The sequence below is a fragment of the Natrix helvetica genome (assembly GCF_964273705.1).
Source record: "Natrix helvetica genome assembly, chromosome: 4".
In the NCBI taxonomy this organism is placed as follows: Eukaryota; Metazoa; Chordata; class Lepidosauria; order Squamata; family Natricidae; genus Natrix; species Natrix helvetica.
Genome location: NC_138550.1, coordinates 133,709,905 through 133,735,698, shown reverse-complemented (window position 1 = coordinate 133,735,698; position 25,794 = coordinate 133,709,905). Strand labels below are relative to the sequence as shown.

The 25,794-nt window shown below is 40.5% G+C and overlaps 1 protein-coding gene across 2 annotated transcripts in view; it reads right to left on the bottom strand.

Annotated features, from left to right (window-relative positions):
• SULF1 (sulfatase 1) overlaps positions 1–25,794 on the bottom strand; it is a 93,671-nt gene that overhangs the window by 41,519 nt on the left and 26,358 nt on the right. For both annotated transcript variants that reach the window (XM_081950822.1, XM_081950821.1), the window contains exons 4-5: positions 7,298–7,534; positions 3,771–4,010 (exon numbers count right to left, since the gene is read on the bottom strand). In XM_081950822.1, coding sequence (XP_081806948.1) covers positions 3,771–4,010; positions 7,298–7,469 — 412 coding nt within the window. In that variant the 5' untranslated portion in view covers positions 7,470–7,534. The remainder of the gene's footprint in view (positions 1–3,770; positions 4,011–7,297; positions 7,535–25,794) is intronic.

Here is a 25,794-nt window from a genome sequence, read left to right as displayed (position 1 = left end):
GTCTTTTTAGTGAAATGTGATGGCATAGAAAGTCAATAGTGGCGATTTGAATTTAAGTTTTTAAATTTGATCTATAGATAATGCTCCTGAACCTACTGTAAACTGCCTCAACATGGCATGCGTATATCTCAAGGGACAGAAAATAAATTAGAATGTCATCCAAATAAATAGTATCAAATTGTTCCATGAAATCCCGCAAAACATCATGCCTTAGATGATTAAAGACAGAAAGTATAATGCAGAACCTGACAGTGAATATGTATTTTCAAAATAGTTATACACAGTACAAAAGGATGTTTTCCATCAAAGGCTATTCTAGATACTTCTGCATAGCATGGTATCCTTCTGCCAAAGGGAGAGTGGTCTGCCATGCATTTTATGACTATGGGGGAAGTATTTGTATGGTATAAAATGGTTCTGGCAATTTCACACTCCCTGAAGGAAGCACAAGGAATATCCCTGGTATTGTCCACTACTGCCTCCTTCTCTTTGGAGTCTGATTGAGCTCACCACTGGCTAAGCAAGGCCTTGTTCTGACAAGGCCTTATTCCAGTGGCCTAAAAGCTGTTGGGATCCTGCATGGAATCCTACTGATGGATGTTGGAGTCATCTGGGTCTAGAGAAATTTTCCCTTTAGTTCTGAATGAGGTTGCATTTTTCATTTCGATCTAAGCATGCAATTTGGGTTCTTCTGCAGCCCTAGTTGTTACTCAAAGGACAGGTGGAAGCTATGGTTTAGGACAGTCTCTGCACTGATCTAGTCTGACAGTTGCACTTTTTCCTGAACCAGGAGACCCTCCTTATGGTCATTCAGGTCTTGGTCACTTGACGTGCAGATTTTTGCAGAAATGGGCTATAAATAAGATTGCCTTGCAGACTGTTTAGAACTTTCAGCTGATCCAGAATGTTGCAGTAGAGCAATGATGGCCCCGCCTCAGTATGCTTTGCGAGGTGCACTGGTTACCAGTTTTCTTCTAGTTCAAAGTGCTGATTATCACCTCTAAATCCCTACATGGCATAAGGCCAAGTACTGTATTTGAGGGTCTCTCTATTCCCCATGGTTTCTCCTGTGTGGTCAGACAGAGCTGATAAGCTCCAGGTCCTTTTTATAAAACAATATCATTTGATGGACTCATAGAGTGGACCTTCTTTGCCATTGTGTCTAGCTCTGAATTTCCCATGAAACTCAGAGCTAGGCACAGATGAAGAACTGGCTCAGATGAAGCAGAGGCACATAAACTGGCACTTTTCCCTGCTATTATTTCCCTTGTGAGGCTCCTGGAGAGCTCCCGCTTTCTCCCCAAAGCACTACTTTCTCCTCTCTTTTTTTCCTTCTGCCCTGGTAGCACCAGTTTCTGCAGAATTGGCTTTTCCCCTACAGTGCCATGGAAGCCACTTAGTGCACTAAATGCACTTAGCACTGCACAAGCTGGCACTATGGGAGAGAAGCTTATTCTGCAAGGAAGAAGACAGTGGGGTACATGTTGCCTAAGACTTGAAAATATAGGGCAAATTGTAAATTAGAAATGTACAGTCACCCTACTGAGAAGTTGCTGCTTGACATGGCCAAACATGTACAGGACGGAAGCTAAGACAGCAACTCCTGAGTGGTAACCACTAAGGGCTGAACATGGCCCGTGGACTTCAGGTTTTAGACCTCCGGGATAGAAGAGTATGTGGTTCTCCTTCTCATTTAATCATTGTCTTTTACAGATTTCCTTGTTTTCTTTCCTGTTTTTATTCTTGTGCACCATATAGAGTCATCTGAAGTCTGACCACCTTATAAAGATGCTAAATAAATAAATATTGATAGGTACTACACTATGGATGGCTGCTTAATACAGGTCTAATAATCAAGAATTTGGTCTTCAGATCTTTATGGAATGGATCCATTCATTCTGCTCCAAGTCTTGTCAAAAGCAGGAAGTTATTTAAAGATGCTGCCACTGGGTGGCACCCTTGTTGCAGCTTTCTGATCTGGTGATTGGCAGATTTAATGGGGTGTTCAAGTATAAAGCAATAGAATTGCATATTTGGCCACTGTTCCTATTACTTTCTGTCTATTTTGTTACATAATCTTCAGGGTGTTGCAAATGTTGGAAACTAGTTGTGAGAACCCTCAAGCTTTTCAAGTATGGCTACTGAACATTTGTATCATGGAGGGATTGAAGCCGTCAACGGGTTCAGCTCCCATGGCAAAGCATCAATCGGAGCAGTTAGCTGGAACAGCTGGGCTCTCAACTGAACATACTCTATTTCAGCAGAGAAAGCCGAAAGAAAGGGGGCCTTTAAGGACTGACAACAAACTCTCCTGTTCAAGGTAGAGCTGAGAGCAGGTGGGAGTAAATTAGCATGTAGGTTTTAAGTACTTCAATTACTTAAGCCATAAATCAGTTCAATGCATAAACAGATAACACACAAGCTGATGGTTGTAAATCAACCTGAGCCATACACACAATGGGATGCTCATTGGAGGAACCTTGCCTATGGACTAGAGCAAAGCATATGTCACTCCGTGGAAGTAACTAGGCGAGATAAAACCTGAATTATTTAGACAGAAGTTCAGACCGGAGTCCAAGAGCTGATATCAGCCCATCGAGGTCAGGAAATGAAAGTCACAATAAATGTACTTTAATGCAGTTAAGGTATTGGAACAGATCTTGAAAGGCTGCCAAAGCCCCCTTTTACTTCAGCTTGTATCTCATACAGTCAAGGCACGGTTGTTTTGAATTTATTTCTACACTTTCTATTCTCCCAAGACTCGGGTATCTTTTCTGTAGAAGCACATTCCTTCACAACTGAAAACTGGATATCCAGGGGGCAAAAAACTAGGAGGAACTAGGAACTTGAAGCCAAAGAGATTCAGATTAGGAAAGCAGGAGTTGCTTCCAACAAAGGAGGAAACCTTGGAGAATGTTTTCTATAGGAAGAGTCAGCAACCTAAATTAAGTTGACATCTTTTCCTCTTTCAGGGTGACACAGATCTCTACTGCTCAGCTATTTTTAACTGCCATCTTGTTTTAGGGCTTAATATTCAACCAAAATCAAGATCCAACTCTTTTTAATACCAGAGTCAGCACCCTACATGTGCCAGGAACAGCCTCATTTGGCTGACAACTTCAGATAAATGCTGGCAGTCCATTAGATTCACTTCTCCGCTTCCTTCATAACAAGATTAGGGACTGATATCTATCTGCAGTTTGCATTTTAAAAAAATATTCTATTTGTTTCCATTTCAATTTTAGGACATGCAAAGGACAGATAATTGGTTCCATGATCTGGAATACAAGGATTAAAAGACAGGCTCCTTTTTGAGAAAAAATTCCTGGTATTTTTATTTGAAGGTCTTCAAATTAATATGGGTCCATGTTGACTCTCTAAACCACAGGTGTCAAACTCACCATGTCATGTTGCCGTCACGTGATGTTTTGCGATGTTTTTCCCATTCACAGAGCTGGAGTGGGTGTGACCTGCGCGTGACGCATCAGGCCCATGAGCTGCCAGTTTGACACCCCTACTCTAAACCGTGCTGCCACAACTTCCCTCTATCTACCAGAGCTACTACACTTTAATAAGTTTAGTATCTGCTTTTTTATACAACTTTCTGCTGATTTCTAACCCACAAATTAACAATCTCAGTACCATTAAGCTTTGCAAAATTTCTGCATCAAAGTTCCAAAAATAATTCTGTTATTAACAGCATTAACAGATTGAAAGCAAGCAACTTTAAAAAATCAATTGAAAAAGGAGTGTGAAAAGTAATCCCTTACCAGTTCTATATCCAGTATTGTTGAGGTACACAGCAAAGGTGCGTGGCTCATGTGTTGCTTGCCAGGACGGAGAAGAGCAGTTCTCATTGTTAGTATAAACATTGTGATTGTGAACATATTTTCCTGTCAACATCGAGGACCGAGATGGACAGCACATCGGAGTGGTTACAAATGCATTAACAAAACTGGCACCTCCATTCTCCATTATCTTCCTGGTTTTATTCATCACTTGCAAGGACCCTAAACATCAAAAGCAAACACATAATTAACTCACATACGGCACACATTCAAATTTTATAAAAACTATGATCTTGATCCCTGATATTCCTAAATACAATTTTCAGTGTTACATTTTAATTTATCCCAAGAAATTTCCATTTATTGAAGTGTCTCTTGTGTATACACTATTGTTTACAGTGAGTATGATTTAATTACTCAATTGTATATTTCTTAAGTTTTTTTTCCTCACAGTATAATAAATCTCATAAAGCAAAGCATTTTTAGATTCCAGAAAGGTCAAGAAATTTGAAAAGCTATTTCTGTCTGGGATTAAACTGAAACAGTTTATTTGCTCAAATAATTACCTGAGATTCATTGAGAAGAAAAGAAGAATCTGTTGGGGAAAAAATGGAATGAGCAATGGGCATAAATGAATATAGATGTGGCTGTAGGAATAGGAGTGGGAGACAGCTGTTGCTCAAGTTTTTTTGGCCTGGTGAGTTTAATCCTTTTATAACACCTAAGAAGTGTTCCTCTTTTTTCCCCCTTTCATCCCAATGACTAACTCAACAGGAGTTGAGTTACTTGGCTACCCTCTAAGTGTTTGTCCAGATATTTGTCTAATATAGTCACATATTAATCTCTATCTCTCACACACAAATATACCTTGCGTTGAAGATAAATATCCTGGATTGGTTTCAACTGGAGTTGGAAACTTTAGGTTGACAATACAGGTATTACATATAATATTTGTCTGTTTCATAATCTTTTTTCACTTATTTGCTATAGGAATGTTCAACTCAAGTGTTTTCCTTTCAATAAACACTACATTCTTTTTTAAAGTTCAGTAATGATAAATGTGCTATTAGCTTTTAACTAAGAATGCAACGAACAATTTAAGCTTTTAAAAAATGTCTTCGAGCACTACAAACTTCCCTTCTTAACATTTAATTTCACAGGGAAAACTATATTCCATACTATAGTAGCTATATTGTCACATTTTATAGCTTCAGGGTAACAGCAAAGTATTAGGTTTAAGCCCAGGAGCCTTGTAATTAGTCACTATTTACATATAAACCAAGGGCTATTAAAAACATGCACTTAATTTTTAAACAAATGCACAACAGAATGGCAATCCCTCAGGGCCATACTTTACATATCAACACTGTTCAAAGGAATTTATTTCATTTAAATTCTGTGTTCAGAATTTCAACCTTTTGGGTATGATGTACACAAATGCATAGAAGTCCCAGTTGCACTATTTCTAAGTAAATGTAATCCACTTCCTAAAATAAAATAGTATTTTATTCTTGATCTCAGTTCAAGAGACACAAATTAGTAGTAGTAATCTGTAATCAACGATTTCCAAGTACTACTTGTCTGTCTGTCTGTCTGTCTGTCTGTCTGTCTGTCTGTCTGTCTATCTATCTATCTATCTATCTATCTATCTATCTATCTATCTATCTATCTATCTATCTATCATCTATCATCCATCCATCCAACCAACCACTATGAGATTGTTTGGGTTGGGAGAAATTAGCTGCCCATTATATCCATTTATGCCAGCCCTTGTGGTTCTTGTGAACCAAAATACTTTGGTTCAACTCTTGAGGACCGTGATCATGAACTGGCAAAAAGGATGAAAAGAAAAAAGCTCAGTTCCTTGTAGATGTAGTGAAGAATAAACAGTTAAAAATGATTCAGACAAATGCTATACATTCAGCGATGAGCAAAATGCATATTCAGAGACATTAAAAAAGAGTGCAAAAAATGGGAAAATGTAACTTTGACAGAAGAAGACTAAGGAAGGATGATACTTTCCAAGTACCTGACAAAGTGCCATACAAAAAGATCAAGACATATCCCTGTCCCATTGTTTGAGAGGGCAGGACATGAAGTAATGGCAACATCTGATTGACTTTGGCTGATCTCAAAAATATAAGCAAGGTTTTGACATGTTTGACATTTGGTTGAGCTGCAGGCCAGATTGGAAAATTGAAAACAAAATCAGTTCTCTATTATTGCCAATAAATTTCATGGAAGAACCCCATGACATCACTGAGTGTAACTTACTTATTCACAATTTGCTTACTTTCCAGAAAATGTTGACTCACAGGTGGAATACTTTATCAATGCCACCTTGGGATGTTACCTTGGGATCTATATTGTCCAAAGTGAGTCTGTCTCTACTCTTAGATAACTGAGTCAGATTCTGCTCTATGAGTCATTCTGCAAAATCTGTCCCAGTTGTGACTCCATTCCATGGAATACACTGACCTTGAAGATATGCTTGGCCCTTTCATTCCAGACCAGTGTTTCTCAAACTTGGCGACTTTAAGTCCTGTGGACTTCAACTCCCAGAATTCCCCAGCCAGCTATGCTGGCTGGGGGATTCTGGGAGTTGAAGTCCACAGGACTTAAAGTCGCCAAGTTTGAGAAACACTGTTCCAGACTTTTAGGAAGATAGCAATAGTAACAGCACTTAGACTTATATACCGCTTCATAGTGCTTCCTCTCTAAGTGGTTTACAGAGTCAGCATATTGCCACCAACAATCTGGGTCCTCATTTTACCCACCTCAGAAGGATGGAAGGCTGAATCAACCTTGAGCCTGGTGAGATTTGAACTGCCAAATTGCAGGCAACTGGCAGTCATTCTTAAGATCCTTAAAACCTTCTATTTCAAACTGATTTTGGGTGCTCTTGTGGGCCTCACTGGCCTTTTGATTGCTTGATATCAATTGATGGATTGGATTTTGAGATTTCTTACTGAGATACTTACATAGCTAGAGTGAAATTGGGCCAGACATAAAAAGTGCCTTGTAAATATTAATTAATGTATAAAAACAATTAGCTTGTAATTGTATACATAGATAAAATAGAAGTGTAACTGCATCCAAGAGATTATGTTTTCAGTGTTCCAGATCTTTAAAAATGTTTTACACACATTCATGAATGGCCATTATTAGAAAATTAACTGCTGTTGACAGGAAACTTCCTCTTTTCCTTTGCCACCCAGTCTTATAAAATGCTTCAGGTAATCAGAGGTAGCTGAACATAATCTCGATTCTGCAGTTAAATGAGAATAAGATATATCATGTTGAAGCAAAAACAAAACAAAACCACAGATTGTTTTGTTTTCTGGGAATGGGTTGTCCAAATCTGTCAAGTAGTTATAATAATGGACAGGAAAGGCCACTATATAGAAGGATTATTTACAGAGCAGAAAGTGATTTTTCAAAAGAACAAAACAAAGCCAAATGAAATTGTGATGGTGGTAAAAAGAAGCTGAAATTCAAAACAGACTTACCAAGCTCTACATCCTGGTCATCTGTAAGCACAAGTATAATATTTGGCCTAATATTTTTTCGTTCATGCTGCACCCGACCTCTGAACCGTGGGGATTTGACAGGGGTACCCAAGCTCCTTAGTAATTCAGTGCCAAGCACAGTGCAGATAAAAGCAATGTAATAATGGTTCATTGTTATCTGTCCAAGGCCACTGTTAAATCCTTGTGCAAATGTTGATTTTCTTTTGTTGTCAGGTTCTGTACAATAAAAAGGGGAAACGGAGAAATCAATTCAATTGAAAACATAACTTTTAGGCAATGCAGCCAGAAACCTGCAAGATACACATGAAAAAAAAGTACCAGCTAGTCAAAATGTTATGTCGTTAAAACTTCCAAGCCTAGGATAATTTGTTGGGGAGAAAACCCCATGCAGTGAGACTTATGATTGATTAAATAAAAAGATGAATGGAGAGAGTGATAGCATCAAAAGCTGCTCTTGAAAACTTCAAATTGGTGTTCAGAACTGAGGCTAATATTAACTGAGGCTAATATTCTTCAACAGCAATACGTTGTCCTTTTGCCAAATGTCCATACTTTAACTGATCTGAATTTCATGTATCTGCATTTTGTTTTTGGGAGAAAGATTTTTTTTAAAAAAATAAAGCTAATTCCCTAATATATTTAATAACATTATTATTATTATTTTTAAAAAAAACCCATTGTATTTTCCCGAAGTATTAACTACTTGAGAGCAGTCTAAGTATTCTTCAAAATGCCTATAAAGATAAGAGCTAAACTCTCAGTTTTTTGTTAAAAATAAATAAATTTCTCATTTAGAATAATGGATTTCTATATTGTACAATAAGCACACGCCCTCATTGGAAAGATTCAGAGTTTCTTAAAGGAGGAAAAATGAACAAAATAAGAGTTTAAATAACTATCCTGAGTTTTTTTACATTTGTTAAACCTTCCAAAAGGACATGTGCTCCTTTGAGTCCCAGGCTGCCCATACAGCATCCATCGTGTTTTAAGAAAACTCACCTGGTGTTGATTACCATCTTCAAAGCGCTCCATGGCACAGGACCTAGTTACCTGCGGGATCGCATCCTTCCTCATACATCCCTGCGACCAATTCGCTCTAACAGAGTGGGACTCCTCCGGGTGCCGTCCACTAAGCAATGCCAGCGGGCGGCGCCCAGGAGTAGGGCCTTCTCTGTGATGGGCCCAACCCTCTGGAATGACCTCCCCGCTGATATTAGAACCACCACTGATCTCCGCTCCTTCCGCAAGAAACTCAAGACCCACCTGTTCCAATTAGCCGGCCTGGCCCAATTATAGTTTTATTCTTTAATCCTCCTGGCAGTTATTTTAAATTTCTGGGGTAGATTTTAATGCTGTTTTAATTTCATCATTATTGTACAGATTTTATGTAATTCGTTTTCATGGGTTTTGATGCCTCCTCTATGTATATGTATTTGTATATGTATATGGTGTTTTAACTTTTAATTTTTGATTGTACACCGCCCCGAGTCCCTTCGGGGAGAGGGAGCAGTTTATAAATTTAATAAAATCAAAAATCAAATCAAAAACCTGCATTCCCAGTTTGAAGAGATGACTTGGCTGCTGGACTTGGTATGCAGGAGAACATTGATGTTTTTCAATGCAAACAGTTTGTTTAGATGATCCTACTTACTGCTATGAAAGCCTGTATTACTATCCTTCTTTGGTCAGCAATGGGATTTAGTGCATCCTCTATTATGCATAGAACCTCTGAGAAAACCCTTATCCCCAACTCTCCATTTCCAGATTCGGCTCACTGAGCCTATCAGAATCATTTCTCAGGAAATGTCAATCAAATAGCATTGCTATTGTGAGCCCTAACGTACTCCCAGGAGTCTCTGTGCTGCAGCAAACCTAAACCCACAACAGAAAATGATTGATTGGCCTTTCTAACTAAAAAGGTTAGTTACTAGCATTCTCTGACCTGTTGACAGACACATCACCGGAAGAACTAAACTTGCAATGGGGCTAACTTAATTCCCAGTTTAATTGTCTGTATTTATAAAACAACTGAAGACTCGTTGGTCAACAGTTAGCAAAGTCTGGTCCCATGAGAAAGTTTTCTTGAAAAGGATGCAACACTAGATTTAATGAGAATGAGATGCAACTCATTAGGCCATTGGTACTCCCACACCTGAGACTTCATATTTAGACATGCAACATTAACCAGCAGGAGATAAATCAGCAGAACTAATTAAATGGAAGCATAGCAGAGCAGAGAAGGGGAGGGGCTGGATGAGAGGAAAATTGCCCCATTGCTCATTGCAAAATACAAAAAAGAGATGGATGGATGGATGGATGATAATGTGTGGTGAGTTTTCTTTGTCCCCCTCTTACTTTTCTTTATTCCAACTTGAAGCTTCATAACATAGCCTATAAATGGTGTCATGTATCTTACTCTTCAGCAGATAATTGCCTCAGGAGACTGAACATTTCAAAACAAAACTTCAATCTCTAAGCAGACAAATTTTGGCTCCATTGTCTGAACAAACATTCCAATCTATGATTGACAACACAGAAACTTGTAAGCAGGATGCTGGAGAATTCAACATTCTGAGTTAAATGCCACTGCTCCGACCAGTGAAGTTTAGATAAGCAGATTGGAAACTGGTAATTAGTTTAGGGAGTTCTGGATTGTTTCTCCTCTTTCTTAAGAACATTTTGAGTTCAGGAGAAATAAGATAGACCCAATAAGTATTTTATTATCTAATATTACACTAAGACTACCTGAACTTACAGGAGGAAAAATCCTAAACAGACATTTCTCCCTAGGTTGTTCTTTAAACAACCTTGATGATGATGTCTACTTTAAGGCTCACAATAGCATCACTAGACAATAAATCTTAGACAACTCTTGCCAAAAGGAAGAACATGTAAGAGTAAAAGAAGCAAATGTTTAACATTTCCTGGATCGATTATTTAGCTTAGAAAAGTTTCAGATCATGTTGTCCCAGAAAATACAGTATATTTTCCTGAATACAGTAAGCCAGATTTTCCCAGCTCCGTCCTTTCCAGATGTGCTGGGACAGCATCTTCCAGAATTTACAGCCAAAATCAGAGGAAGATTATCGTAAGAAAATACTGGGAAAAATCCTAAGGCTTCAGTTTTATCCTGGGGTTTCTAAGTAATATGGTGAGGTTCTCTTGCATCAATGTACCTCATTTGGCTTATCTGCTGCAATATTTCCAACAGCTAAATCTAAGTTTCTGATTTAATTTCCTACAATGTCCCCAAGTTACTTTATTTTAGGGCATTCTGGGAGATCTAAAATATGTCAGGCTGAGTCACTCAATATAAGACTGAAGGCTTATATTGGGAGGGTGGGGAAATTAAATGAGGCCCAGGTATTAGCTTTGCTCAGCTGTAGCACTGATGCCAGCCAGCAAAGAAATTTTTTTCAATTCCGAGCATTTCAAATGAAAGGACTTCTTGCACTTGAGTATACTGAGTACTATTATAGTAGTTATAAATAAACAGATGACCATTTGCGTGTTAGCATCCCTTTTCCAGGAAGAACCATCATTTTCCAGCATCTAAATTGTAAATAATTCTTCCTTTCTCTGTATGTAGTTTTGTTGCAAATAAAAGTACTGTTTAGAGGCTGACAACTTCATTAGTGCCTAGTAATATTTGTCTTCTCCCATGATATTACTTCAAAGTCTGTCAGAACTTGTTACTTTATCATAGGATAGAATATTATTTATTTAAAAAGATTTATGTAGTCACCCATATTATAATATAACTCAGAGGAATGGAGAATGTTGTTGACAATTGGATGCTCTGGGCTTCTGTCCATCTCTTCTATTGTTCCCTTTTCTTTTTCTCCCTCTTGTTCCCTATCTGACCTTCTGGGTTGGTTCCTCATCTCGAATTTAGGTTAAAAGCTATGAAAATTAGAGGATGAATCATTTTCTGTATTTAGGACAGGGTGGCTATTGCAGAACAAATAGCTGTGTGAAAGTATCCAAATGCCATGCAAACTGAATCCTATACAAGGAATTTTCTATTGGCATTAATAAAAATACAAATAAGGAGGCATGTTATCAATGGTTAAAAGACTTGGAAAAGATGAAGACTAGAACACAAACTTCACCATATTTACAAGAGGGAAATAAGCATTTGGAGATATATCTATAGGTTCACATTAATTCCAGGTCATGGAATGATTTAATTTTGAATTGGTAAATGAGTCACATTGTTTATTCATTACGCTAGATATTAGTCAAGGAAACCATATAGTATTATAACTTAAACCAATGTCTGAACTCAATATCAGGCTTTCCACCACTCATTCCTTGATTTCCTTAGCCTTAGCATACAGAATTCATTTTCAGTAGGGTCTCCAAAGATTCAGTATCAACTTCCAAGGTTTGGTGAGATTATCCATTATTGTTACTATTATTATGTGTAACATAACGAAAGTAGCATATATTAAATTATTTTCATATAAGGTATGGGTTTCAAACTCAATTGCGTCACATGACGTATTGTGACATTTTTTGCCTTTGTGGAGCCGGGATGGGCATGCGACACATCCAGCCCAAGGACCATCATTTTGACATCCCGGATATAAGTGTTTGGAGGTGAATGGACCATCTGAAATTTCATGAAGAGCTGGATAAGCTGAAGACTTTGGTAACCCCTGCTCATTATAGATGAGCATCTCTTGAATGAAAGAAGGAGGAGGAGCTTCCGGCAATGGCGGTCGCCTCTTGAGCTCCGGGAGACTCTACAGAGCTCCAACGGGGCAATGGGTGCTGTTTCCGGCCCTCGTTCCATCGGAGGGCCGAGAGTCGGATTGATGAACCACCCGGGCTGGTTTTGGACCTATTTCGGTCCGTCAGGGTGGTCGTGGTGATCGAGGGGAGGCCATAGAAGATCGCCGAAAGGCAGGAAGAGGCTGGGGGGTGCGAGCAGGTGTGGAATGGTGGCGCAACAGCGTTCGGCATTTTGGCGTGCGCGCCGGCAGAGGAGACAAGTGGAGGGACAGAGCGGCCGGCAAAGAGGCGAGGCAGCCGACTAGGAAAGGCCGAAAGAAGACCTGAGGCCAGGCGGAATGGAGATAGCAGCGGCTGCTTGCAAAGATGCCTCTGCTAAGGGCCTTTCTCGCTGAGGCTTCTCGTCATCCTCTGGTGGCTCCCGGTGACTCCTAGAGGCCGGCGCTGTTGGAAGACGCCGGAAGACCAACGCCTGGAACAACGCCTGGGTGAGTGCTGGGTGATAGCCTGGTTTATTGGACCCTTCAGGTGGGCGCCAGGACAGAGTGGGATAGGATGGTGGCTATGGTGGTTGGGGGGGCCTGGATCATCTGAGGCCTCTGGAAGATCTGGCCTAGGGCCATGGACTGGGCCTATGACCATGGAGAGGCTGGAAGGCTGCCTGGGATTATGGTTATCTGGATACCTGGGCCAAGACTGCCCCACCCACCCACCAAGGACCCTGAATCTCTGTTCCTGAGCCTATGCCCACCTAGGACCATCTAAGACTATGGAGGGTTATCATCTATTTTACTATCTTACCATTTACCAGCTGGGGCTATCACCCATTTTTTCTACCATTTTTTTCCATCTTCGCCATATCCGTCTAATCTTATCATCTGGACATCTGCTCCCCCCCCCACTCTTTACTGAAGAATTATCCAGGACAATGCCTCTTACCCTCCCCCCCACTGATCTATGGGACTAATGCCTTTTACCCCCCCCCCATACTGACTTATTTTTACCATCTACAGCACCTTAACCCCCACTGGAATTTTGATAATAACCTATTCGAGGTTAGACTTGCTCCGCCTGCGGGAGGCCCCTCTCTCGCAGGTTTGGCCCTTGGCTCTTTCAAGGGCCCGCCTCGAGGACGGGTTCGTGGACCCCGAGAGGTGCAGGAACCGGAAGTTAAGGGGATTTTTAGTAAAATGTTTTTTATCTTTTTTAGGGGGTTCCAGGGTGGGGGGGAGGGCCAATCAGACCGGGAGGAGAGCCAGTGCCGGACAAACAGGTGAGTCTAGGAAGGACGGGGATGCGGTGGAGGGGGGGAAAATAAAGGTCACTCGAGCAGAGGGTTGTCCTATTACAACGGTCGCGGGGAGGAGGGGATGCGAGGACAGGATAAGATCCCAAGGTCGGTTGGGAGACCGTGGCTGCTGGTTACGCCCGGTCGCTTGTACCAACCCCTGCAGTCTAGGTGGACAGGAACTACAGAGCCAGGGCCTGCGGCTGATGCTTTGCAATGCAAGGTCTGTTACCAACAAGGCCCCCCTCATTAATGAGTTGATCTCAGAGGGGGAGCTAGACCTTGCAGGGATAACGGAGACCTGGTTGGGCCACGAGGGTGGTTTACCCCTCGTGGAAATGTGCCCACCAGGTTTCTGGGCATTCCATCAGCCCCGGGCCCTGGGTAAGGGTGGTGGGGTGGCGGTGGTTATTCGGGAACGTTTAGAGCCAAGGGAGTTCACTATCCCTCAGATACCCGGGTGTGAGTCCCTTGGTGTGAACTGGGGCCCAGGGAGGCAGTGGGGCTTGCTGATTGTATACTTGGCTCCTCGCTATGCATCAGCAGCCCTGCCCGAGCTCCTCGAGCTAATCTCAGCGACGGCAGTTGAGACTCCCAGACTTTTGGTCATGGGGGACTTCAACTTGCCGTCAACGGGAGCGGCTTCCGAGGTGGCTCGGGAGTTCATGGCTTCCATGACGGCCATGGACCTGACCCAATTAGTTCAGGGCCCCACTCACGAAGGGGGCCACACACTGGACCTCATTTTTGTATCTGAACAGTGGACGAGTGATCTGGGAATAGGGGACTTAGTCATCACGCCCCTGTCATGGTCAGATCACTCATCCCTCCGGCTGGACTTCCCTGGCGCTATCCCCCACCGCGAGGAGGCGGAACCAGACTCTACAAGCTGGTACCGCCCCAGGCACCTGATGGAATCGGACAGATTCCAGACGGAGCTTGGGCCAATACCTGTAGCCCTGTCCCGCTCCGAGGACCTAGTGACTGCCTGGAATAGGGCGACGACTGGGGCTTTGGACCGGGTTGCGCCTTTGCGACCTCTCCTGCGGCATCGACCCACCCGGGCTCCTTGGTTCACTGAGGAGCTAAGGGTGATGAAGCGCCACAGGAGACGTCTAGAGAGCAGGTGGAGGTCCTCACGCTCCGAATCTGACCGAACACAGGTAAGAGCCTATATGCGGACTTACCTTGTGGCAATAAGAGCGGCCAAGCGTAGATATTGTGCCACCCTTATTGCGTCCGCGGATAACCGCCCTGCCGCCCTGTTTCGGGTGACCCGCTCCCTTTTATCGCAGGGGACGCGGGAGACACCCTTACAGGGAAGAGCAGAGGAGTTTGGGGAATATCTCCAGGACAAAATTGATCAGATCTGGAGCGGATGGACCTCCGTCAGTGGACCAGACGAGCCGTCAACAGCGAGTCTTGAGAGACCATTCTGGGAGGAGTTTCACTCTGTTGCCCCCGAGGATTTGGACAGGTTGCGTGGACGGCTGCGGCCCACCACATGTTCAATGGACCCGTGCCCCTCCTGGGTACTGGCAGCCTGGGAGGTGACACGAGGCTGGCTTCTGGGCCTGGTGAACGCCTCATTGGGTGAGGGATACTTACCAACCACCTTGAAAGAGGCGGTGGTGAGACCCTTGCTCAAGAGACCTTCGCTCGACCCAATGGAGCTAGCTAATTACCGTCCAGTCTCCAACCTCCCCTTTTTGGCGAAGGTTGTTGAGAATGTGGTGGTGCAGCAGTTCCCACGACACCTGGACGAATCCGACTATCTAGACCCACGCCAGTCGGGCTTCCGACCCGGGCACAGCACAGAGACAGCCTTGGTCGCGTTGGTTGATGATCTCTGGAGGGCCAGAGATAGGGGTTGTTCCTCTATCCTGGTCCTATTAGACCTCTCGGCGGCTTTTGATACCATCGACCATGGTATCCTATTGCGCCGGTTGGAGGGGATGGGAGTCGGAGGCACCGTTTTGTGGTGGTTCGGCTCCTACCTCTCCGACCGGAAGCAATGTGTGTTGACAGGGGGGCAGAGGTCGTCCCTGAGGCCACTCACTTGTGGAGTGCCACAGGGGTCGGTCCTCTCGCCTCTCCTGTTCAACGCATATGTGAAGCCGCTGGGTGAGATCATCCGTGGTTTTGGGGTTGAGTACCACCTGTACGCTGATGATACTCAGCTGTACATTTCAACCCCAAACCAACGAGGCTGTCGAAGTGATGTCCCGGTGTTTGGAAGCCGTCGGGGTCTGGATGGGGGACAACAGACTCAAACTCAACCCCTCCAAGACCGAGTGGCTGTGGCTACCGGCACCTCGGTTCAGCCAGCTGACACCATCGCTGGCCATAGGGGGTGAACAACTGTCCCCTGTGGAGCGGGCGCGCAATTTGGGCGTCCTCCTTGATGCCCGGCTGTCAATGGAGGACCATATGGCAGCCGTGGCAAGGGGGGCGTTCCACCAGGTTCGCCTGGTGCGCCAATTGCGCCCCCTACTGGACCGGAGTGCCCTGCGCACAGTCACTCATGCGCTGGTGACGTCTCGCCTGGACTACTGCAATGCCCTCTACATGGGGCTTCCCTTGGGACGCATCCGGAGACTGCAGTTAGTTCAGAACGCAGCCGCGCGGGTTATCATGGGGAGTACACGTTACTCCCATGTAACACCTCTCCTGCGCGAGCTGCACTGGCTACCTGTGGCCTTTCGGGTGCGTTTCAAGGTATTGATTACCATCTTTAAAGCGCTCCATGGCATAGGACCTAGTTATCTGCAGGATCGCATCCTACCACACACGTCCCTGCGACCTATCCGCTCACACAGGGAGGGACTCCTTCTGGTGCCGTCCGCTAGGCAATGCCAGCGGGCGACACCTAGGAGTAGGTCCTTCTCTGTGATGGGCCCAACCCTCTGGAATGACCTCCCCCCTGATATTCGAACTACCACCGACCTCCGTTCCTTCCGTCAAAAATTAAAGACTCACCTATTTCAATCAGCTGGCCTGGCACTCTCTTAGTTTTACTTCCCAGGGATATATCTTAATTGGGTTTGGGTATTTTAATTGGGGATGTTTTTAGGGTTTTTATAGTATATTTATTTCTTGTACAGCCTTATCTCCTCCATCCAAATGTATTTAATTGTTTTATATTATTGTATTTTTATCTGCATTTGACTGTACACCGCCCCGAGTCCCTTTTTGGGAGAGGGGGCGGTTTAGAAATCCAATAAATAAATAAATAAATAAATGCATCCTGAAAAAATGGGTTTCTAATGGCATGCTTAAACAGGTAGGGCTGTACAGGACATGGTCAAAGAATGACAAAGTAGCCCACTACATGGATTTCTATATATTGATTTCTCCTATCTGTTCTGAAAAAAGCTGCGATTTCATACAAAAACAAAAAGTTAAATGATGTAACCTATCCATGACACATTTATCCTTTGCATGGGGATTTCTCTATTCAACCACGAATTCTTAAAAATCTGTCATCTACTTGCAGCCTGTCTCCTACCTCTTGAAGAAAATGAAGCAAAGAACCACCCCTAAAAAATCTAAGGCTTCACAGTGGAAACAAGAATATAGTGTGTGCAAGTTTTCTCAGAGACACTGCAATTTATCTTTGAGAAACAGTCAAAAGCTGGAAAAATTAAAGAGGCCTTTTTCCTTCACACATGGTATATTAACATAAAGTATTGTGCAGTGTCCAAGATTCAAGAAGAGACTACAAGTTGCCTTTCTTCCCCAGGGTAAATGAAAACAGATTTAGAGTGTACTGAAAAATATGCTACATTGGAAATTGTAAAGGTGTTTTTTATAGAGACGAGCACATAATCAACTGTTCTCACATGGAAAGAATGAGAGTAGTTCCATTTTGAGACCTTTCACTGGCAAATATTCTTTTACCGTACACACACACACACTACAGCTCAAAAGATCAGATCTGCAGCAAGACCTAAGAAATCCAGACATTTAATGTATTTACACAGGTCCATATGCAGACTGAGCCATTTTTGCTATAAAACTATACAATGGAACGAGACTAAGCAGAGTCTATGTTATGAACACTGGCTTGAGTGAGAACCTTAGACCCTTTAGCTGAATGCTGCCAACACTCCCCAATACTGTGGTAGGTTTTTTTTTAATGTTTAAAGCAGAACTCTTTTCAGTCCTACCTAAAGATTCCAGAACTTAAAATTGGGACTTTTTGCAAGAAAATCATGAGATCTTTGATTGAATTATGACCTAATCCTATGAATCATTACAGTTCAAATTGCATTATAACCTTTTCATCCATAGACAAAAGATCTGGAAAGTACAAATCTAATAATTATTATGCTATGTCAATATTAGTCCAATTTTTGTCCAGGATTTTGTCTCTTAAAAAAAATATTGTAATTTCCACAACATAACCCAATCCACAACAGATAAAGGGTTTGATAACTTTCAGTTTAAAAGCAAAATGTGAAAAAATTATAACAGACCATTAAAACATCTGTAAAAAACTAACTTATTTGATTGGGACTTTGATACATGATATTGACCTGGAAGCATAATTTATTACATTTATCCACTTTAGGATTTTGTTTTGAAGCAGTGTTGTCTGAATTGAAACTTTTGTCTTCATTAGTCATTGTAGCAGGTAAGCACATAGAAAAACATTTCTTACTAGATGTAGCAGTTGCAAAAGCCAAGTTGGCCTGAGCACAAATTATCTGTAAGCAGTTAAATCACACATTGTTCACAATTTAATTGGTTACCCAAGAATATTAGGACTGGATAAACAGGTGCAATAAGTGACACAATTGCCATTTTCTATCCCAAATGTCTGAAACAAGTTTTTTAAAGGCATTTTTTGTAACCAAGACAGACCTGCCTTCTATAAAGCTCAAAATATCAGCTTTCAGAGGTTTTATTGATTTATGTCAGTTTTTTTTAATTTTGGAATTATAACCGGTATCTACAATTATGTGAAGTAATTCAAACATATTTCAAGGTTGCAATCACCGGCTTGTTTTCCACAGTTCAATTCCTCAATTCCCTTTGCCGACGTATTTTGTAATGTAAAACCTTAAAGACTTACACACATACACAGTACACCTTCAGAATGAGTTTGAGAGAGAAGGAATCTAATTTTCTTGCATGAATAGCTTCTACAGATTTTAAGTGAATTCATCGTGAGCAGGTGCTCTGTTAGGGAATCTGATTAAAGTTACATATAGTTTCGAAACATTAAAAATACAAAAACATATATAGTCTTCTGTTGAATTCTAGTCAAAAGAAATCCAATGTTTAGGACATTTCCTTTTGGAAATGTACAGTTATTGACAATCAAGAGTTTTGTTCACTCACAGCAAGTTCAAAATATACTGAACGTCAAATTAAAATTAAAAGGGAGCAATAATACTTTTAAGATCCAGCATTCATATTGCATCTCTGAAAAACAGACATAATAATCTTTTCAGCAAATCAGGAATAGCATAGTGAAATTCCATTTCATTACTCAATGGGGTATCCGGCATTTACCATGGAAAATGCATTTACAGTACAATAAAATCAAGAAACAGCAGGATCTGTTGCCTCCTCTTAAAGGTTAATCCATTAATCTTACTTGTAAAATGTTAGATTTATACTGAATACAAAGAATGCAGTTAAATGTCTAAGTCTAGCACTTATCTCTCCGATCTACATATTTACCAGTCAATCAGAATTATTTGCTCTCCTCCAAACATAATCTCCCTATAATTACAATGTTTTAACCCATGCCTAGGGATAAATCAATGCATCTACCAATTATAATTTAGTTAGACTGCAGGCACAAGAATTTGTAACCTCATAATAAGCAAATTATAATTTACATAAACAGAAATATGCAGGTGATTTAAACATATGCTCTTTTGGAAAACAATTCTTACATGAACAAAAATGCTCATATGTTTTAATCTATCATAACCATGTACATACCCAAAAATAGCATAAATAGCAAAACAAGAAAAATGAAACCAATTTTTTAGATTTGAACCAATGGTGTTGTTTTATACATCTTTAGGATATAAAAATAATTTACTGCATGTACTTGTAAACCAGAATTACGAAAAGACTTTGCATTTCCATACTGTATCGTGTTGGTGCTTTCCAAATGGGCTTACACTACCATTTCCAAAGTTTTTAATTGGTACTGTTAGAAAGACTATAATGTAGAATTCATTTGTTTATTAGAAACAAATGAAACTGGTACTGCATTTGCATTCATTTGCATTCATTAAAAAGTCTGAATGGCTTAAATGAAAAATTCTGAAGCAGTTTCTAAGAAAATAAACAAAATACAATAATCTAATGCAATTCTAATATTAAATCAATGCATGAAAAAAATAAAATTAACAATTTTTATGGATATTTGCTGATTATCTATTCAAAAGAATACTCCAATAAATAAGTCTTTCCTGTTATAAGCAGCTTCAACATTGGGAATCACAAATTTCAATAAAAGAACATTGCATGTAGCAGGTATACTTTAAATCTGCTAAACATCCACTAGTTCAGACTGCTGTAATGGCTGTCAAAGTATATTGTTCAAGATGGTACTGTTCATTTTCTGTTTTTAAATTCTTTCAAGGTTTGGGGCAGTTAAAACCTTTTAGTCTTAGTCTTCACAGATGAAACCCTATTAAACAAGCCAAATCCAAATTGTATTTTATTTCTTTACAAAAGCAAAGACTCATTCAATGATGGTTCAGCGAAGAATGTTCCACAGTGCCAGTTTATGGTAGGCATGATCAAAAGGTAAAACATATCAAGATTGAGGCTTACATTAACCACATGTCACATGAAACAATTCAAAGGAATGTTCCAATATGTATCTTTCAGCAAAAGGAGCTCTTACAAACAATTCTGGCATAAGCTTTTAACACGCTCTTTCCAATCTTGTTTTCTCACTGTCTAATTTGCTTTGTTTCAAAGCTTCATATTTCAGCTTGTTAAGGATTGCACTTGTCACACAAAAGGATGTTGATATAATTAAGCCAGATGATGTGCCCCACAAGTAAAACCAGCCATTCATGAAAGCTGGTCACCAGAGGCCATTTCAAACAATGCATATTTCAGGGTAATCTAAAGTAATCCCTTCTCTCTGCTGATTTGGTTTCCAGGCAGACTTAAGCACATGTGTGGAGCAAACAGGAGTCTTATTAAAACCTGATGTTATATTGGAGAATGCAAAGCAATGGACTTATGGTTGAATTCAATGTTTCTTCAAATAAAAAAAAATCAGATAGGGAGATATTTTAAAATGGAGAAATGAAACCATACGGCAATGAGTTCTTATCCACTTCATTAAATAAATAAGCACTTTGAACTTTATGGCAAGGGGAAAATAAAAGAAAGAACACCATAGCCTGATTTAGCTATTATCAGGAAATCCATGGCAAAATTCTCCCATGTCTTTTGCAGCCATAAACAATGATCTCAGTGTTTACAGGAATTTAGTCTATTTTCATATTCCCTTTGTAAACCATGTCCATTTGCTATTATTCTCTCTGAACTGCTCAGCAGTGTACAACTGAGGAATCTGAAGTCAGGATATCAAAGCGTCAAGTAACAAAGTGATCCTTTTTTATATTTTACTAGAATGCTAAAGATTGGGGAAGGTGGAGTGAGGAGACACTCTTTAAAGATCTTGGTGCCCTCCAGAAATGTTAAGACTACAACTCTCATTTTATTGTGGCATGTATTCATACCAGTAGATATGATGTACCTATAACTTTTTTAATGATCTTTTAAATGTGTGAAATGATAAATTGAGGCAGTTTGATGTAGTAGCTAAGACAATGAGTGGGCTAGAAATCAGGAAACCACAAGTTCTTTTCCTGGGTGACTATGAACCACTCACTTTCTCTAAGCTCTAGGAAGAAGACAACGCAAGCCACTTCTGGAAATATCCAGCTCCAAAACTTCAAAACTAATTTGGAGGCATCAATACAATACAATAGTAGAGTTGGAAGGGACCTTGGAGGTCTTCTAGTCCAACCCCCTGCCTAGGCAGGAAACCCTATACCATTTCAGACAAATGGCTATCCAACATCTTCTTAAAGACTTCCAGTGTTGGGGCATTCACAACTTCTGGAGGCAAGCAGTTCCACTGATTAATTGTTCTAACTGTCAGGAAATTTCCCCTCAGTTCTAAGTTGCTTCTCTCCTTGATTAGTTTCCACCCATTGCTTCTTGTTCTACCCTCAGGTGCCTTGGAGAATAGTTTGACTCCCTCTTCTTTGTGGCAACCTGAGATATTGGAACACTGCTATCATGTCTCCCCTAGTCCTTCTTTCTCTTAAGCTAAACATACCCAGTTCCTGCAACCGTTCTTCATATGTTTTAGTCTCCAGTCCCCTAATCATCTTTGTTGCTCTTCTCTGCACTCTTTCTAGAGTCTCCACATCTTTTCTACATCGTGGCGACCAGAACTGAATGCAGTATTCCAAGTGTGGCCTTACCAAGGCATTGTAAATTGGTATTAACACTTCACGTGCTCTTGATTCTATCCCTCTGTTGATGCAGCCTAGGACTGTGTTGGCTTTTTTGGCAGTTGCTGCACACTGCTGGCTCATATTTAAATGGTTGTCCACTAGGACTCCAAGATCCCTTTCACAGTTACTACTGCTGAGCAAGGTCAGCATCAATCTGTTTCCATTAAAGATGTCCTGGGATAAGAAACAGCCAAAGAAGAAAATTCTGCAGTTTTATTTTAGGACTCAATACCCCTTATTATTGTCACAGATATAACTTCTCCAATTGGAAAAAAATCTGTTTTCACAAGTTGATGCTTGTATCTGCTATAAGTTTTGTCTGCAATCCTGCTACATTAAAATGGGAATCCTTTTTTATTACATCCAATAATAGCAGAATTTTACTTCTTTTGAGACCAAAACATATTTAGGGAATATAACTGGAAGTCAAGATGAAAGGGTCTTTTACGCTTTATAATAAATTACACATGTAATTTTCAAAAGTATCTTTTGCATCAGTCCCTCACTGATGTATTTATATCTAAATATGTTTATATATTTATAAAATACAATATTTAATAAAAGCTCACTGCATAACTCCCTTAGAGGAATGATTTATATTTATTAGCATTTTTTAAAGTAAAGTATTTGTCTGCGTAAATACTGCAAATAATAAATAACTCATAGCTACTTCAAAGGGCAAGCTCATTTTAGCAAACTTTCTTAAGAGACTGAGTTTGGGCCAGAGATTTGGGGAAATCATTTGCATCTTGATGTATGTATATTTACTCCACTCTTCTCTAGGTTCTTAAGCCCTTGGTGAGAGCTAAATGTTCTGAGGCTGGCAGTCTGCAACCAATCAAGTAATTACAAAGACCATTGGCAAGCAGTGATCATAGAACACACTTGTTATCAAATAGTGATTAGTACACTTGCTAGCAGCAGCATATAAACACTATTTGGGTAGAGAAAATGTCTCTTTCTGAAACATATTCTCCATTGCCATCATTCCTTCAGATTCAGAGGTCATTTATCAGACCTTTGTCAAGGCCAGTGATGGCGAATCTTTTTGGCACCTAGTGCCCAAACCGGAACATGCGTGCATGTGCATGTGCCACAGTGCAAGAAACCCAAAGACTAGCTGGCTGGTGCGCATGCACATGGCAGCCAGCTGGTCTTTAGTTTTCCGGCATGCTGGCCAGCTAATCTTTGCACGTGCCGGAACACTGGAAACCTGAATACCAGCTGGCCAGAGCATGCATGCCTGTTTTGGGGCTGTTTTCAGGCTGTTTTTCGGGCCGTCTTCAGGCTGTTTTGGGGCCATTTTCAGGTGGTTTTTTGGGTTGATTTTGGCCTGAAAAATGGTACGAACATGGCCTGAAAAAAAAACAGCTCAGAAAACACCCTGGTTTTTGGCTACTGTTGGGGCCATTGTCAGTCCACTTTCTGGCACTCCAGTGCCTGCAAAGACCAGCTATCCATGTGTGTGCCAGAAACCAGAAGAGCAGCTGGCAACGGCGCGCGTGCCCACAGAGAGGGCTCTGCGTGTCACTTCTGGCACACGTGTCATAGGTTCGCTATCACGGGTCTAGAGTGTGACTCTTTCTCTCATCTCCCAAGGTCTCCCAAGGTCATTCCCACATGCATTACAAACACCCTCTTCAAACCTTCTAAAACAACTGTATGCATTTCAACAATCATCTTAGGTTGAAGGTTTTAGACCACAATTGCCTTTGGCTAGATACTTGTTGTAATATTTATACTTTATCCTTGTGTTTTATTTGGCAGTTTAGGTGTATTTAATATCAAAAACTGCTTCTAAATACAATTATCAAGTCTAATAGTTCAATTTATTAGCTGTGACTAAAGATATTTAGATTAAGATTTAGCGGATGGGGAAAGATGATAGACGATATTTTAACAAAGAAATGTTTACATGTCAGAAATCAGATAGATTTATTCCTCAAATGTAATTGTAATAACTTTAAAGATGTTAGTCTTTATGTTTAAAAACATATCTAAACCTGACCAGACCTTTTAAGAAAATTTTCATAAATAATTTATGGAAAACAGATGTTTCAGTATTCTGTTCCATAAAAGCTATTATTATCCAGGAAGTAACTGACATAAACATATTGCCATTTGTAGTGAATTTACTTAAAGATGTTTTTTGTTGTTAGTCAAATTAAACTTCCAGAGTGACCCCTTTTCAGAAGTTTTCAGAATAATTCAATATTAGAACTCTACCGCCATACCCTACACATTATTGTAGTTCCTTCTACACTAAAATAAGTTTACTGTTTAAGATATGTATAATCTATCAATTTTTTGCAGAAAAATCTCATGATATAGAATTGTTCTGCTGAAATAAATACAAGAATGTACCTCCATTATAATCACACTTTATTGCCACAAGATATAGCAGGATTCTGAACCTGGATAATGGAATAATCACGGTAAGTGTATGTATGTATGTATCTACAGTATATGTATGCATAAACTCTTCATTTCAAATGTTTCAATTTATACCATCTCGCATAGATGTATCTTCAATTGGGCACATCTTTTTTTTTAAAGAATTTAGGTTGCCTGAAATCTCAGTGTTCTGTGCCTTGTTGAAGCCCTTTGTCATTAAATTGTAAGGCTTTGTTTTTTCAGGCTTTTTCTAGCACCCATACCATAATTTTTTTTAAAAAAAAGAATCCATGCCTTTCGCCAGCATCAATACTTTGTTGGGATCAGGATGGCAAAGTATAATCTCCAAGTGTTCAAACTTACATGGAAAAGTTTGGTATTTTAAATGATGAATGATTTGACATAGATTGAACTCAGGCTTTCACCAAGTCTGACTGTTTATTAACTGTGACAGGCAGCTGCTCCCAGGAGATTTTAACAAAAGACTTTCTTTTCTTGAGAAGCTTGCATACTATTTTGTAAACCCTGAGTTTGCCTAATAAATGTTTTGGCTAAACATAGAGTGACACTTCTTTCCCCCTCAAAACCCACAGTCAATCAGGGAGTCAGCATGAGGTTACATAAAGGTTATCTGGCTAAATATGAGATGGCTTATTATATTTTTGTGCCTTCTACGGGGATGTATGATATGTTTATCATTAAACAGAAATATGTTTCTCCTAAGAAATATTCTACTAAGAAATGCAACATTGTGCCCACAAGTCTCAGAGTCTTGTGGAATCTCTAGGTAATGGCAGTTCCACAGACCTAGTAGCATTTTTGGACTGCATTGCATTTTGGCATTTTGGCATGAGATCTCACACAAGAATATTGCCATTTTGCAGGCTTTGGAATGGAAAATCCAGACCACTACATGAGATCACACAGTTGTACACAGGTCTAGAAAAGCATGCCAACTATGACTTTTAAAAGTCATTATCTCGACATGTAGCAGCACCTGGCTGATCTAGTTTGGGTGAAACCAAATTAGTACTGGAGCGGGAGGAGAGAAACTACCAGGGAATCCTGGGGTATAGGCTAGAGAGTGAAGTTGAAAAATATCCCAGAGGAAAGCAGTGGTAAACTGCTTTTCTACTGCTACCCAAAAAAATCATGGGTATTAAGTCACAGACAGTGAGCTAAACTCATTGGATGCTGTGCCTTTATCTTTCTCTCATAGGCTGAACACATCACACATAACGGCAGATTCCCAAATCTCTCTTGAATGCCATTGCCCAGAGCACATTTTTGGTGCATATTTTCCCAAGAAGCTGTTAAATTTGTTACATGGATCATGTGATGCATATTAAGACCACTTTTTTCCCTCTCATGTTTTGTATATTATTGTAGACTTTGAAACCCATGTCCTTGTGAAATGATCATAAACAAGATAATCTAAACAACTTGCCCATTTGGTACTTAGAGGATATTTGTTTTCCATTCTGCATGAAATATTTTAACGTGAGTGGCTGCAGAAGTGATGTGGTCTATGGCATGGATGC